General features: G+C 47.8%; 1 protein-coding gene across 3 annotated transcripts in view; it reads left to right on the top strand.

The window, feature by feature from the left end:
* The first annotated feature begins 231 nt into the window (after positions 1 to 231).
* tpo (thyroid peroxidase) overlaps positions 232 to 14,252 on the top strand; it is a 14,960-nt gene continuing 939 nt past the window's right edge. Inside the window, exons 1-12 of one of the 3 annotated variants that reach the window (XM_081603469.1) lie at positions 232 to 537; positions 2,627 to 2,749; positions 2,873 to 2,984; positions 3,487 to 3,550; positions 3,624 to 3,778; positions 3,911 to 4,040; positions 5,781 to 5,910; positions 7,080 to 7,280; positions 7,371 to 7,847; positions 10,657 to 10,915; positions 11,325 to 11,495; positions 14,251 to 14,252. The exon at positions 14,251 to 14,252 is cut by the window's right edge and continues 236 nt beyond it. In XM_081603469.1, coding sequence (XP_081459595.1) covers positions 2,726 to 2,749; positions 2,873 to 2,984; positions 3,487 to 3,550; positions 3,624 to 3,778; positions 3,911 to 4,040; positions 5,781 to 5,910; positions 7,080 to 7,280; positions 7,371 to 7,847; positions 10,657 to 10,915; positions 11,325 to 11,495; positions 14,251 to 14,252 — 1,725 coding nt within the window. In that variant the 5' untranslated portion in view covers positions 232 to 537; positions 2,627 to 2,725. Of the gene's footprint in view, positions 538 to 2,333; positions 2,750 to 2,872; positions 2,985 to 3,486; positions 3,551 to 3,623; positions 3,779 to 3,910; positions 4,041 to 5,780; positions 5,911 to 7,079; positions 7,281 to 7,370; positions 7,848 to 10,656; positions 10,916 to 11,324; positions 11,606 to 14,250 lie in introns of those variants that run through there. The other 2 variants (XM_081603471.1, XM_081603470.1) reach the window with 2 other exon arrangements.

The following is a 14,252-nucleotide window of genomic DNA, read 5'->3' as shown; positions in this document are numbered from 1 at the left end:
AGACGGAACCAGCTGGACCCGCCTGGTCCAGAACTCTGCTGGTTCTGCTGTTTGGGGCCTGGGTCTCCGTTTCTTCCTGCTTCCGTCTGATGAATCGCATATTTCCAATAAAGAAACCATAACATCTGCTGACGTTCATTTTGTTATAGTTATTAAACTGACTCATGTTTAAACTTCACTGGTTGTTTTGCTCTGTGAATTATCTTTATAAAAATCTGTTTTTAACTAAAATATTCTGGATTCTGAGAACATTAACTAAGTTATTGATTTTAACCGTCAGCATTTTGTTGTTTTACCAGATGAATAATCATGAATGTTTCCATGGAAACCAGTTTTTACATGTGACGTCATATCCCCGTCATGGAGTCTGTATTTCCCAGAGGAACCTTCAGATGATTCAAAGCTCTGAAGCTGGACTTGCTGCCGCCAAACGGCCTGATGTGTTGCTAGGTAACCCAGACTGACGCTCTGACATCATCGCGTCAAGAGGTTTTGTCAGCGTCACGCTCCGCCAGTGATGACGTAGGGGTTTCCATGGTAACATGTCCACATCCAGCCAGCCGTCACAGGACCGATCCGCCATAACTACACTGTAGTTCAACTGTAGTTTGGTTTTAGTTCAGCTGTAGTTTGGTTGTAGTTCAGCTGTAGTTTGGTTGTAGTTCAACTGTAGTTTGGTTGTAGTTCAGCTGTAGTTTAGATGTAGTTCAGCTGTAGTTTGGTTGTAGTTCAGCTGTAGTTTAGATGTAGTTCAGCTGTAGTTTGGTTGTAGTTCAACTGTAGTTTGGTTTTAGTTCAGCTGTAGTTTGGATAAGTAACTCCTCTGTGATGGAAACGCCGAGTCGCCGCATCTCAGACCTTTCAGCCTGAATGCAGCAGCAGCTGAAGTTCCTACGTTCATGAACGCATCACATGAACTCTGCTGATGCTCCCCCGGTTCTCCCTCTGCTGCTGTGTTTCAGTTCTGTCGGGTTTTTAACACATTCATTTGATGAATCAGTTAGGAAAGTTTTAATCACATTTCCCTCATGCAAACCTTCCGGCCAGAACCTCTGTTTTCGTGTTTCCGGTAGGACCGTTAATCTGACGCACAGATGACAGCCGCTAGCCGTTGGCGGTTCATTTCTGCTTCACGCCGATCTGATGAGACGCTGGAAAAGCAGCTAGCCTTTAGCTGCAGCTAGCCTTTAGCTGCAGCTAGCCTTTAGCTGCAGCTAGCCTTTAGCTGCAGCTAGCCTTTAGCTTTTAGCCCACAGCCGGATTAATGCTGATTAATTTATTTTATAGGGTTTAGTTTGTGTTTTTATCCGCCTGCCTTCCTGTTGGACTCTAAACCGTCCCGCTCCAAACAACTCAAAGTTTTCACATCCCTGCTGGAGCTGAACAGGTTTTAATTCAAATATAATCTCTGCTGTTCCAGTTTCATACTTGTATAAATAATCTGCCTTTTTAATGCTCAGATACACATTTTTTATTTTACCCACATCCTCTGGACCAGAGTAGCTGCCAATAACTGCCGATAACTGCCAATAACTACACACCATTTGTGTTGAATTGATGCCCTGCCGTGTTTTTCAGACTTTATTCTGTTTTCATTCATTTATTTTTTCCTTTGCTGCTGTTGCAGCAGAATTTCCCTAATGTGGGAAAATAAAAGCAGATTTCTGACCAGTTGCATCTCCTCAGCTCTGCTGGTTCTGGACCAGTGACGTGCGGTGAGGTTCTGACTATATAGACACCATCCATGTTATTGGACGTATGGAAATGTCGCGCATGCGCACAACGCTAATCTTTTACATTCATCCATAGCCGCGTTAACTCAGTGAAACATATAAATGTATTAATTTGGTGCTATGATCCACAGCAGTGATCTGTATCCGCCAAGCTACGCAGACTCGTTGCCGTAGCAACAGACAACAATGCCACTTCCTGTTTTAGGATTTAACACCAAAAACATTCAAGAATTTTGCACACAGAACAAAACATTTAGTTTGTTGTTGTACGTTTTAGGCTTAATGTTTTATTAATAATTGCTGAGGTAGATTAGCTACCGCTGCTACTTTACTGAATTATTTAAACATTGTAGCCCACAAAACGCACATTTAATTAAAAAACTAAACAAAAACATCTTATTGCTGTCTTACCTTTACGTATCAATGAAATCCATGCGCCGCTAATTCTGTATAAAATATCCGTTCATCCAAAGCCAAGTTTATCCTCCATGTCTTTTCTACTCTGTCTGAGGTTAGTGACATAAAACACTGTACATTATATACATAAGCTAAATTATGGAGAATCAGTCCATATATTAAATGTTTCTTAGCCATTTCATTTCCGGCGTACAGACAGGAGGAACATGCTGTCATATAATGGCAGCCAGTGCCGTTAGCGAGAGGTTGAGCAATCCCAGGTGAGGCTCAGCTGCTGCTGCCTCACCTGCTTCGCTTCTGAGGATTTAATGAGAAAATGCGAAGATTCAGCCATTTTGAAGAAAAAATAATCAGAATTGGTTAAGCTAAGTAAAAACATAGGTACTTTATTTATAGTACAAACCACAGGGTGAAATATAGATGATTTCATATTATTTTTCCATGATGCCTCACCTGCCGCCCCTGACCCACGTCAGAAAGAAAACCTGTAGAAACCCTGAGTGCTGCTCCTGGAGATGTTTTTGTTTGGAGCGTCATGATTTCCTGCAGCGTCGTCACGGTAACGGCCCATCAAGATGTCTCCTCAGAAACTTGCAGAGGTAAAAACAACAGTCAGCTCGGTGATGTGAGATGAAGAGCCCCTCTGGAGTCAGGTGCTGTGACCTTTGACCTGCTGCGTGTCTCCGTCCCGCTGCGCTTCCTGCCTCTGGTCTCACATAAAGACCCGTCGGCTGCCGGGACGCAGAGGAGCCATGAAGACGGAGACATGTTTCCATCTGGCTCTTCTGGGGATGTTGGTCTGCGTCGTTCCACCGACTCCTTCCTCCATCAGCTGTGAGTAAATATTTCACATTAATTTTGTTTAAAGCAGCAAGAGAAAGAAAACGTGCATCTTTTTATTTATATCTGTATAAAAGGGTTTGAGTCTCAAAGTTTAGTTAAGTTTCAAATATTAAATCTAATTTCCTGCAGACTTTAATTAAAATCCTAAACTGAAAAATGAGAAGAAAATGATGCAGATTTAACAGCATAATATTCTGTTTTTTGGTCATATTTAACTTTTATTTGTATAATAGATCAGCATCTTCCACTATATTTTCTGTTTAGTGATTTAGCTTCTGCTGATTGTTCTGTTGGTTTAGCTGAGATTCTGGTCCAGCTAGTTATTGAAGCTAACATCTGGTTAGCAATCGCTGCTGCTGATTTTAGATCATATTCTCTGTTACAGCCACGGCGGCCATTTTGAAAAATGAAACGAGATCAAGAAAGTAAATCACTTTAATTGAACATATGTAGGCTCTGCTGTGAGGCCTGAAGTCGTGTTTCTCATTTTCAGCCTCGTCCTTCAGAGACGTTCTGGTCTCGTGTCCTCAGGATGCTGACGGCGCCTCCGGCCAGCGGTACCCAGCCCAGACAGCCACCGGGCCACAGCCTGAAAATGAAACTGCTTTAACGTCCAACTCCTGTCCGCAGACGGAGAGCAGCTCCTCTCTGCAGCCATGGCTTCAGGTTTCACTTCCAGCCTCAGACTCGGGAGATTTCCAGGTCCGGGGAGATTTTCCACGCCGCCCTGCAGATCCTGAAAAACGCAGCAAAGCAGAAATATAACAGGAACTTCACAGCATCAGGTCTGGCCGTAGTTCTAATCGGTTTCTTTCATTTCTAGCTGTGCTACCAAAGTCACATCCAAACCACAAAGCCTGACATTCTAACACCCGTTTGCTGAGCTGCAGTGACTTCATGTGTTTTGCTCGTGTCAGAGCTTCTGACCCGGGAAAACCTGCAGCTGCTGGCAGAGCTGTCTCAGTGTCCGACTGAAACGGATCCAGCCGTCTGTGAAGGAAGTCATCATGACAAATACCGCAGCATCTCAGGAGTCTGCAACAACAGGTAGCACAACTGCCGCGGCGCAGGGTCAGGCTTCGGGTAGGTCAGGCTTCAGGTCAGGCTTCGGGTCAGGGGTCAGGTCAGGGGTCAGGCTTCGGGTCAGGCTTCAGGTCAGGCTTCGGTCAGGCTTCGGGTCAGGCTTTATGTCAGGCTTCAGGTCAGGGGTCAGGCTTCGGTCAGGCTTCGGGTCAGGCTTTGGGTCAGGCTTCAGGTCAGGCTTCGGGTCAGGCTTTGGGTCAGGCTTCGGTCAGGCTTCGGTCAGGCTTCGGGTCAGGCTTCGGTCAGGCTTCGGTCAGGCTTCGGGTCAGGCTTCGGTCAGGCTTCGGGTCAGGCTTCGGGTCAGGCTTTGGGTCAGGCTTTGGGTCAGGCTTTGGGTCAGGCTTCGGGTCAGGCTTTGGGTCAGGCTTCGGGTCAGACGTCGGGTCAGGCTTCGGGTCAGGCTTTGGTCAGGCTTTGGGTCAGGCTTCGGTCAGGCTTTGGGTCAGGCTTCGGGTCAGGCTTTGGGTCAGGCTTTGGGTCAGGCTTTGGGTCAGGCTTCGGTCAGGCTTCGGGTCAGGCTTCGGGTCAGGCTTTGGGTCAGGCTTCGGTCAGGCTTCGGTCAGGCTTCGGGTCAGGCTTTGGTCAGGCTTTGGGTCAGTCTTCGGTCAGGCTTCGGGTCAGGCTTTGGGTCAGGCTTTAGGTCAGGCTTTCGGTCAGGCTTCGGGTCAGGCTTTGGGTCAGGCTTCGGTCAGGCTTCGGGTCAGGCTTTGGGTCAGGCTTCGGGTCAGGCTTTGGGTCAGGCTTTGGGTCAGGCTTTGGGTCAGGCTTCGGTCAGGCTTTGGGTCAGGCTTCGGGTCAGGGGTCGGGTCAGGCTTCAGGTCAGGCTTCGGGTCAGGCTTTGGGTCAGGCTTCGGGTCAGGCTTCGGGTCAGGCTTCGGGTCAGGCTTCGGGTCAGGCTTCGGGTCAGGCTTCGGGTCAGGCTTCGGGTCAGGCTTCGGGTCAGGCTTCGGTCAGGCTTCGGGTCAGGCTTCGGGTCAGGCTTCGGGTCAGGCTTCATGTCAGGCTTCAGGTCAGGCTTCAGGTCAGGACATTTTGTTAAGAGAAATAACTGAATGTGGAGAAAAACTCAGTAAAAGTGAAGCTTTCAGCTGTTCTTTTGAAATAAATGACCAGCTTCAGATTTTAGGACAGACGAGCTAAAAGGTTTGACCAATGAGATCCTGCGTTTGATGCTAACCCCTAAAAAACAACCGCAGTGATTGGAAACGAACACTAAAGTCCTAAAAAATATTGGGAGTTAACACCAAGCTGCTAAAACATAAAGCAATTAGCATAAGCTATTGCTAACTGGCTAACCACTTAAAAAAATTGTGAACATTAGCGTTAGCCTGCTAAACATATACAAATTTAGCAGGCGCTAACACTAAACTGCTAAGTTAGTTTTATCAACACAACAACCAAAGTAGAAAATACATAAAGTTCATAAAGTCAAGAAAATGGGGAACATTTTATGACAATAACTAGTTTAAAAGGATCAAATATGGCAGCCATCTTGAAAAATGATCATCATCCTTTAATCGAAGTGGCTGATGGGAAATATGAAAGGGTTAGCATGCTAATGTTCTGTAGCTGACGGAGGTTAACTACAGGTTAGCTACAGTTTTCCTGCATTCTGACAGGATGAATCGTGTTAAATGTCATTTAGACTGAAATATTTCCATCTGTGGGTTTGAAGCGGACCAGCCGGTTTCTTCGTTCTGTCAGACAGAATCCTGACTGGGGCGCCGCCAACACGGCCTTGGTCCGATGGCTTCCAGCTGAATATGAGGACGGAGAGGAGGAACCCAGAGGCTGGGACCCGCAGCGGCTCCATCACGGATCCCAGCTTCCCCCGGTAACCTGAGTGAAGGTAGAGCCGGGTCGGGGCGGCGGTCCGGTTCGCTCCCCGGCGGTCCGGTTCGCTCCCCGGCGGTCCGGTTCGCCCCCCGGCGGTCCGGTTCGCTCCCCGGCGGTCCGGTTCGCTCCCCGGCGGTCCGGTTCGCTCCCCGGCGGTCCGGTTCGCTCCCCGGCGGTCCGGTTCGCCGGTTCGCTCCCCGGCGGTCCGGTTCGCCCCCCGGCGGTCCGGTTCGCTCCCCGGCGGTCCGGTTCGCTCCCCGGCGGTCCGGTTCGCTCCCCGGCGGTCCGGTTCGCTCCCCGGCGTCCTGAGTGTTTCTCTAGTTCAGCTTCACTTAAAGCTTTTATTTTACTCACCTTGTTGTGACAGTCAGACAGATAATCTGTGAAAATATTCATCTCCTCCTGAACAAAAACAACCAATCAGAGCCGGGAGGTGGGTCCTAGCGCTGTCAATCATCCTCATGTACTTGCTGCTAAAGGTGCCGATAGCTAAGAAATAGCTATTGGCCGTTGTGAGTGGTAATGCTAACTAGCTTTAGCATCCACAACAGGCTATGCTAGTTGCAGTAGAAGAGAGCAAGAGGGGATGATTGACAGCACTAAGACACGCCTCCTTGCTCTGATTGGTTGTTTCTAGTTTGCATGACATGATGATTTAAACAAAAATCAATTTTCTCACACCTTGTCCCTCAGTGGGTCAGTAGGTGCTGCTGCCTCTCCAGCTAACGTTCTGGGTGAGAGGCGGGGTCACCTGGACGGGTCACCTGGACAGGTGGCCAGTCTGTCGCAGGGCAACACAGAGACAGACAGGACAAACAACCATGCACACACACACACACACACACACACACACACACACACACACACACACACACACACACACACACACACACACACACACACACACACACACACACACACACACACACACACACACACACCTAGGGAGGTTTTGTAGAGGCCAGTTAACCTGACAGTCATGTTTCTGGACTGGGAGGAAACCGGAGAACCTGGAGAAAACCCACCATGCAGGGAGAACATGCATGTAAAAGAATGTTTTTATAAAAGTTACTGCAGCTTTAAATGATCTGGTTTTAACCTCCAGGTGTTCTCACACAGCCAATCAGCTCTCTGATTGGCTGTGTGATGACGGCGTTGTGTGTGCAGCCGCGGCGTGTCAGCAGGGAGGTGGTGAGGACTTCCTGTAAGGACGCAGACGCTGCGTACTCCCAGCTGCTGGCGGACTGGGGTCAGTACATCGACCACGATGTGACCCTGACGCCGCAGAGCCTCAGCGGAGCGGCTTCCTGGACGCAGCAGGACTGCAGGACATCCTGTGAAAACCTGCATCCCTGCTTCCCCATCCAGGTGAGTCTGCTGCAAACACCAACACCTGAAATCCGTTCTTAGATCAGTGAGTTCGATAAGTAATCTGATTACATCGTGCCTGGCTGTCAGACCCAGGACTCCCTCTGCATGCCGTTCCAGCGCTCCACGCCGGCCTGCTGCTCCAGGCCCGGCTCCGGCATGCTGCGGGCTCTGCAGCGGCAGCAGCTGAACGCCGCCTCGTCCTTCATCGACGCCTCTCTGGTGTACGGCCACACGCCGCAGCAGCAGAACGACCTCCGCGACCTCTCCGGCCGCAGCGGGAAGCTGGCCGTAAATGGCCGCTTCCGGGACCGGCAGGGCAGACCTTACCTGCCCTTCGTAGCGGAGTCGCCGTCGGCGTGCGGCGCGGCGGGGCGCGGCCGAGGGGTGGAGTGTTTCCGGGCCGGAGACGGCCGGGTCAACGAGGACCTGCCTCTGATCGCTCTGCACACGCTGTGGCTCCGGGAACACAACCGCCTGGCAGACGCCCTGCAGCTCCTCAACCAGCACTGGAGCCCGGAGGCCGTGTTCCAGGAGGCACGCAAGATCGTTGGCGCCCTGCACCAGGTGAGAGTCCGGCTGCCGCTCACGCTCCAACATGATGCCCCTAAATAAAAACCTGGGACTGGTTTGTTTTTGTGTGGTCCGACTGTCTGGGTCTCTGAATGGAACCGCTAACTGAACGTTAGCTTCGCTAAACCTAAAGCTAACCGTAAGCTTCAGTCCCGCTAACGCTAAAGGGCTACAGCAACATGGTGCCTAGCAGAAGCTAGGCACCATGACCTCAGATGCTGTTAAACTTGGGATCAGGCGTTTATGTCTGCAGGAAGTGAAGCTGCTTCCTGTTTCCTGTTTCATGGTTGAGCTAAAGGAAGCTGCTGCCTTTAATTACACACGAGGAGTTCAAAGGTCAAACCATGTCAGCAGCTCTTACAGCTTATTTAATGAACCGACTTTATTCTTATGATTCGTGATTAAGATGGTTTTATTTTGAAGGGTCCAGAAGGTCTCAGAGATCCGAGTCCAAATGTTTGGATTATACCAGAGCGACTGGACATGAAACTGTCAGCAAGGAAACATTAGAAATGAAAGAAAACTTGAAAAGTGATAAAATACTAATAAGTACTAAAGTGTAACTAAAAGCCAAACTGATCAGAATCATGTTTTCATCTAAATGATCCAAAGTCACCAGGAAGTGAAAGTTTGGCTGCAGGCCATTAATGGGAAGGAATTTCTGACCAAACGTTGGATCATCTGTCTGATCGGCTTATTGAACTCCTGGATCTGCAGCAGAGCGATGAAGAGCTGAGGAAGAGGAGGGCGAGGTTTGAGCCACTTCCTGTTCTGACCGTCAGCAGGAGGAAGTCGAGGCGACGAGTCCGACAGGCGGATATGAGGCTGGAGCTCATTGCTGCTGTTTCTATGGCAACGTATTCGATTAATAAGATTTCCATAAAGCGTCTTCAGCTGACCGAGCAGCAGAGAGGACAGGGAGGCTTTGAGCTTTAACTAGGCCAAAATTATTACCAACAAATCTGAATCTAGTCACAAATTTAAAAACTGGATTTCTGTCTTTTAATAACTCAAATATGAAATATTACATCTAAATAAAACATCTGAAATTTCAACACAATTTTTTGTGATTTTATTTATTTTTATTATATTTTGCTTCATTTCGGCCCAAAAAGTTTGACGCTGCTTTTTTTAAACTTCTAAAGATTTGCTGTTGTTTTTCTCACCCATATTTTTACGTGATTTTTGGCTCTGAGGAAATTTACCGGCTGATTTTACTGTGAAGCTTCGGCCGGTTCGAGGATCGTTCCTCCTTCAGCTGATTTAGTTAAAAACATCCCAGAAAACGGGACAAACTGTCAGAACGCAGTGATGAGGCCCAGGAAGGTTTTATTCCTTCCTGTTGGACAGGAAGTGGTTCCCAGTTGTCCGTCCTGGTCCAACAGGAAGTGGTCCAACACTTCCTGTTGGACCACTTCCTGTCCAACAGGAAGTGGTTCCCAGTTGTCCGTCCTGCTGGGAACGCTGGTTTTCTGCGGCTCAAACTGGAGAAACGGAGACGAATGAAAAGTGTTTGCTTTTCTCCGATGGGGGATTAATTTCTGTTTTTGTCAGACATGGAAACGTTTTTGCATCTGAAGCAGGAAGTTGTTTCAAAGATCCTGCTGGAGGGAAACAGGAAACTTTTCCTGAATAGATGAATAAAACAGTTGGATATAAATATTAATCCTCTCATTTTGGCTTTTTGTCATCAGGTTCAAATATATACATGTATATGTTATTATATATATAGAATAATTCATGTTGAGTTCATTCATAATGTGTTAATAACTAGTCATTTAGATCACAGTGACCAGGTCAGGGCGTCTGTCACCCAGGAAACTGAATCCAGTCTGTTATTATTTCTACTTTCTGCCTGTTTGAAGCTGCAGATGAACAGAAACATTCATAAGGAATGAAAACAAACAGATTGTTACATAATCAGTCAGCATGACTTGATGAAGTCTGTTAACCCCACCTGATCGTCATGGTAACTGGATGTCTGGTGCAGGTCACCTGGCATCTGTTCAAAGCAGAACATTGAATCGTTTCAGTCTGAGCGGCCAGCACCTCTAATTAGGAGCTAAACGTGGAAATGTGACCTGGCACAGAGGAAAGGTCACGTTTCCTCCACAGTGAAACATTAGTGGTTTTATATCAGACTGAGGAAGCCAGGCGAGGAGAGCAGCACGAAGAACAAACACAGAAAGGTCCGAAGCCCTGATGACGGCCTGCCGTCAGCTTCTGCTGTTAGACCGGAACGCTGGGAATCTGCTGCACCATCAAGACCAGTTTAATGTCGGTGGAAGATCTTCAGAAACATCCTGAGACGGAGAACCTTCTGGCTTTAAAGCAAACGCTGATGAAACGCTGCGTCTGCATGTCGGCTTCCAGTGTTTCAGGACAATCAGTCGCCTTAATACCCCAGAGGAGCAGAGAGGGGGCAGAAAACCATCCAGCCTGGACGCATAAGGAACAGAGCAGGTTGGACAGCTTGAGGAAACTAAGATCCTTTGCATCAGATCGTCTGCCGTCTGCAGAGCGCCGTCTGCAGAGCGCCGTCTGCAGAGCGCCGTCTGCAGAGCGCCGTCTGCAGACGGCGCTCTGCAGACGGCGCTCTGAACAGATAAAAGCATCAAAGTTCTCATCAGACATTTTCAGGCTCAGCCAAAGCGAGTGATCTTCGTCCTCCGTCTGTCTCTCACGGCGTCAAACGGTCATCTTGTCTGATTGGTTTGGAGCAAATAAAACCTCAGTAACAGATTTAGACACTTTGAAGTAGTTTCAGTCTTTCCCATCCTCGTCTTTCTTGTTTGACTTCCAGATAATAACGATGAGAGATTATATCCCTAAAGTAATTGGCGCGGAGTCGTTTGAACGGCACATCGGGCCCTATGGCGGCTACGATCCGACGGTGGACAGCTCGGCCTCCAACGTGTTCGCCACGGCGGCCTTCAGGTTCGGCCACGCCAACATTCCTCCGATCCTCAGCAGGCTGAACGAGAGCTTCCAGGAAGACCGGCGCTTCCCCCACCTGAGACTTCAGCAGGCTTTCTTCAGTCCCTGGAGGATCGTTAAAGAAGGTCAGTGGCCCTTTAAGGCAGCCATGGAAACCTCAGGAGAACCCAGGAAGGAAGCGCCGTAGTCAGATTTGGGTCAGCTGGAGTTCCAGGAGAAATTCCTGCAGTTAATTCACCAAATTAAAGCTGAAGACAGTGTTGGCCCAATTTACCCACAATTCCTTCTTGTTTCCTGATGGTTTCCATCAGCCTGTTGGTGTTGACCCAACCGAGCATGAAGAGGAGAAGGTGCAGCCATTTGAGCTCTAAATATCCACCATGAAAGTTTTACGATGTCTCATGAACCTGTACAGATCAGACAGTTAGCCTGTTAGCTTAGCTCATAACAGAGCTGTGCTCAGCTAACGCCGCTATGCTAACTATATTCAACCTTGAGTCCAGTGGCTAAGAACCAACCGTGGTGTGTGTGCAGGTGGCATCGAGCCGACCTTGCGGGGCATGGTTGCCACGGCGGCGGCGGTGGCGGCTCCGGACTCCCTGCTGGTGGAGGAGGTAACAGAGTCGCTGCTGGTTCTGGACTCCCAGCAGAACCTGGACCTGGCTGCCCTGAACCTGCAGAGGGGGCGGGACCACGGACTGCCGGGTCAGGATCTCATCACTTTGGCTCATCTGGAGCAGAACCGGTCACTAAAAATCTGGTTCCTAGGGATGGACCGGATTATATTAAAGGGGCAGTTTGCATTTTATACAACAGTCGAGTAACTGTTACCTTCAAAAATGTTTTTAATCAGATCAATCAATCAATCAAATTTTATTTGTATAGCACATTTCAGCAGCAAGGCATTTACATAATTAAAATAAAAACAGAAATAATCAGTGAGAGAGAGATTTAAAAAAAAAATAAACAAAATAAAAATAAAAACAAAAAAACAAATTACATCATTAAAACGTCGAAAAGAAAAAAATTAAAAACATTAAAGACATAAAAACATTAAAGACATCAAAACCTGCACTCTAACCCTAGTTTAGCCATTAGCAGCTCTAACCAGCTGGTTTTAAGTTGAGACTTAAAGGCTCTCAGTGTTTCAGCTGTTTTACAGTTTTCTGGAAGTTTGTTCCAGATCTGTGGTGCATAGAAGCTGAATGCTGCTTCTCCTCGTCTGGTTCTGGTTCTGGATGCAGAGCAGAACCAGAACCAGAACCTGAGGGGTCCAGACGGTTGGTACAGCATTAACAGATCTATCAGATATGACCTAAAAGAGGGGCTGCACTGTGGAGCAGTGGGTAGAGCTGCTGCTATGCAGCAAGAAGGTTCTGGGTTCGATCCCCGGTCTTTCTGCATGGAGTCTCCATGTTCTCCCTGCATGGTGGGTTTTCTCCGGGTTCTCCAGTTTCCTCCCACAGTCCAGAAACATGACTGTCAGGTTAATTGGCCTCTACAAGTTGCCCCTAGGTGTGAGTGGTTGTGTGTCCTGTGTGTCTCTGTGTTGCCCTGTGACAGACAGGTGACCTGTCCAGGTGACCTGTCCGGGTGACCCCGCCTCTCGCCTGGAACATTGGCTGGAGAGGCAGCAGCAGCTCCTGACCCCATTAGGGGACAAGGTGTAAAGAAAATGGATGGATGGCCTAAAAGAAACTTTACCTTCAGGTTTAGCCTTGAACTTGCTCTCTTTAAAAACTCTGACCGTTTCTGAAGCTCCGCCTCCAGGAAGTCGTCCCAACATGGCTCCTCTATTAACCCTTTAAGGGTTTGCTAATTGCTGTCAGCTAGTCTGAAGGAGCTGAGTGAGGGAGGAAGGCGGGGCTAGGTCCACCCAGGTGTTGTCCAGCTGAATGGTTGCCATAGAAACACTGCTGGACTGTTTCTGATGATGGATTAGCATAAAATGACAATGTGACATAAAACTGTCCCTTTAATAAACACAGTGATGGTAAAAATAGATTTTATGATGCGTTTCTGTATATATTTAGACATGAATGGATTAATAAACAAACCTGCTGCAGTTCAGGTTTGTCCTGTTTGGACTGCTGAGGTTCAGTTTGTTGCCTCGGCAACCAGAACCCGTACAGAACCATCCATGAACAGAAACATGACAGAACTTTCAGCTGCTGATGAAACCCAGTCGGTTCCTGGATACTTTAGTCACCAATTCATCATAAATCTTCATATTTTCTGTTGCTCCATGTGAAGCTTAGTGAAGAATCCAGAGTTTTCTTTCTTCTGCCACCTTGAAACTGAGACACTGGATTTATTTTCTGTCCCGCTGCAGTTAGCCGGTCGTCAGTCGGCTGCTCAGTCAGCTCCTCCCTGAGGATGTTGTGGCTCTTCAAGAGATTAACAGACATGTTTTATCCGGGATGCAGCCTCCATGTTCCTGATTCCCTACAGAAAAACATCCTGTCAGGGTCTGGAGTAGAAAACTTAAATCTTTGGTTTTACATCCTTCAAAAAGCACCTAATGCCACCAGCGCTTGGTTTCCACCTGTCCTCCATCTGAGCTGCTCCTGGTGTAGAAATAAAAGCATCTTTGTGTCGTTAAGGAGCCGATGGGACGCATCACTTCCTCCTGTCTGAAAATCTGCCTGCAGCTCCAGGAAACTAGAGACGCTGCAGCCGTTAGCAGAAGAAGCTGCATGTTTGTGGCTCTGGATGCTTCTGGAGGACATTTTGCATCATTTCCATGCCGCTGCAGGAAAACCCTGAATTTCAACCACGAAGCAGTTCTCTGGAGCAAATCGTGTTTTTCTGACTCCTCTGCAGAACAAAGAGTCGACTTCCTGCCGTTGTTTAGCTGTGAAACGTAAAACTCAGCATGATGCTGCCACCAAACCGTCAGAGTTTATTTCCTCTCAACCTCATTAGTTCCTCATCGCTGCCAGGTGATAAACTGTGTTGTTTAAAAGATAACATGTAAAAAACTTTATTACCAAAATCCAACATTGGGAATAAAAATAAAAATTGTCTTTGGAGAAAATGAAAAATGTTGAAACAACTTTATTACCTTCATACATTTTCAGCAACAATGTAGAAAAAATGTCTGAAAATCAGAATCAACTTTATGATGTTCCTGCTATTATGGATCAAATCTTTCAGTGTTCCAGCAGTTTTTCAGTTTTCTGGAAGTTTGTTCCAGATCTGTGGAGCCTGGAGGCTGAATGCTGCTTCCCCGTGTTTGGTTCTGGTTCTGCTCTGCATCAGAACCAGAACCAGCGTGAACACAGCTGCAAACAGCTGCTAGTCGTCTGCATAAGTCTGATGGATGCAGAGCAGGAAGGTCCTGAGTGAACGACCAGCTGGGATGTTTCTCAGTCTGAGTCTTTGCTAAACTCCACCAACTTCAGATGAAACATTTCAAAATAAAAGCGGGCGGATGACCTGATGCTGTAACGACCTGCAGGT

The sequence above is a fragment of the Poecilia reticulata genome, chromosome 22, assembly GCF_904066995.2.
Source record: "Poecilia reticulata chromosome 22, P_reticulata-male-v2, whole genome shotgun sequence".
Taxonomy (NCBI): Eukaryota; Metazoa; Chordata; class Actinopteri; order Cyprinodontiformes; family Poeciliidae; genus Poecilia; species Poecilia reticulata.
This window is presented reverse-complemented; position numbering and strand designations above follow the sequence as displayed.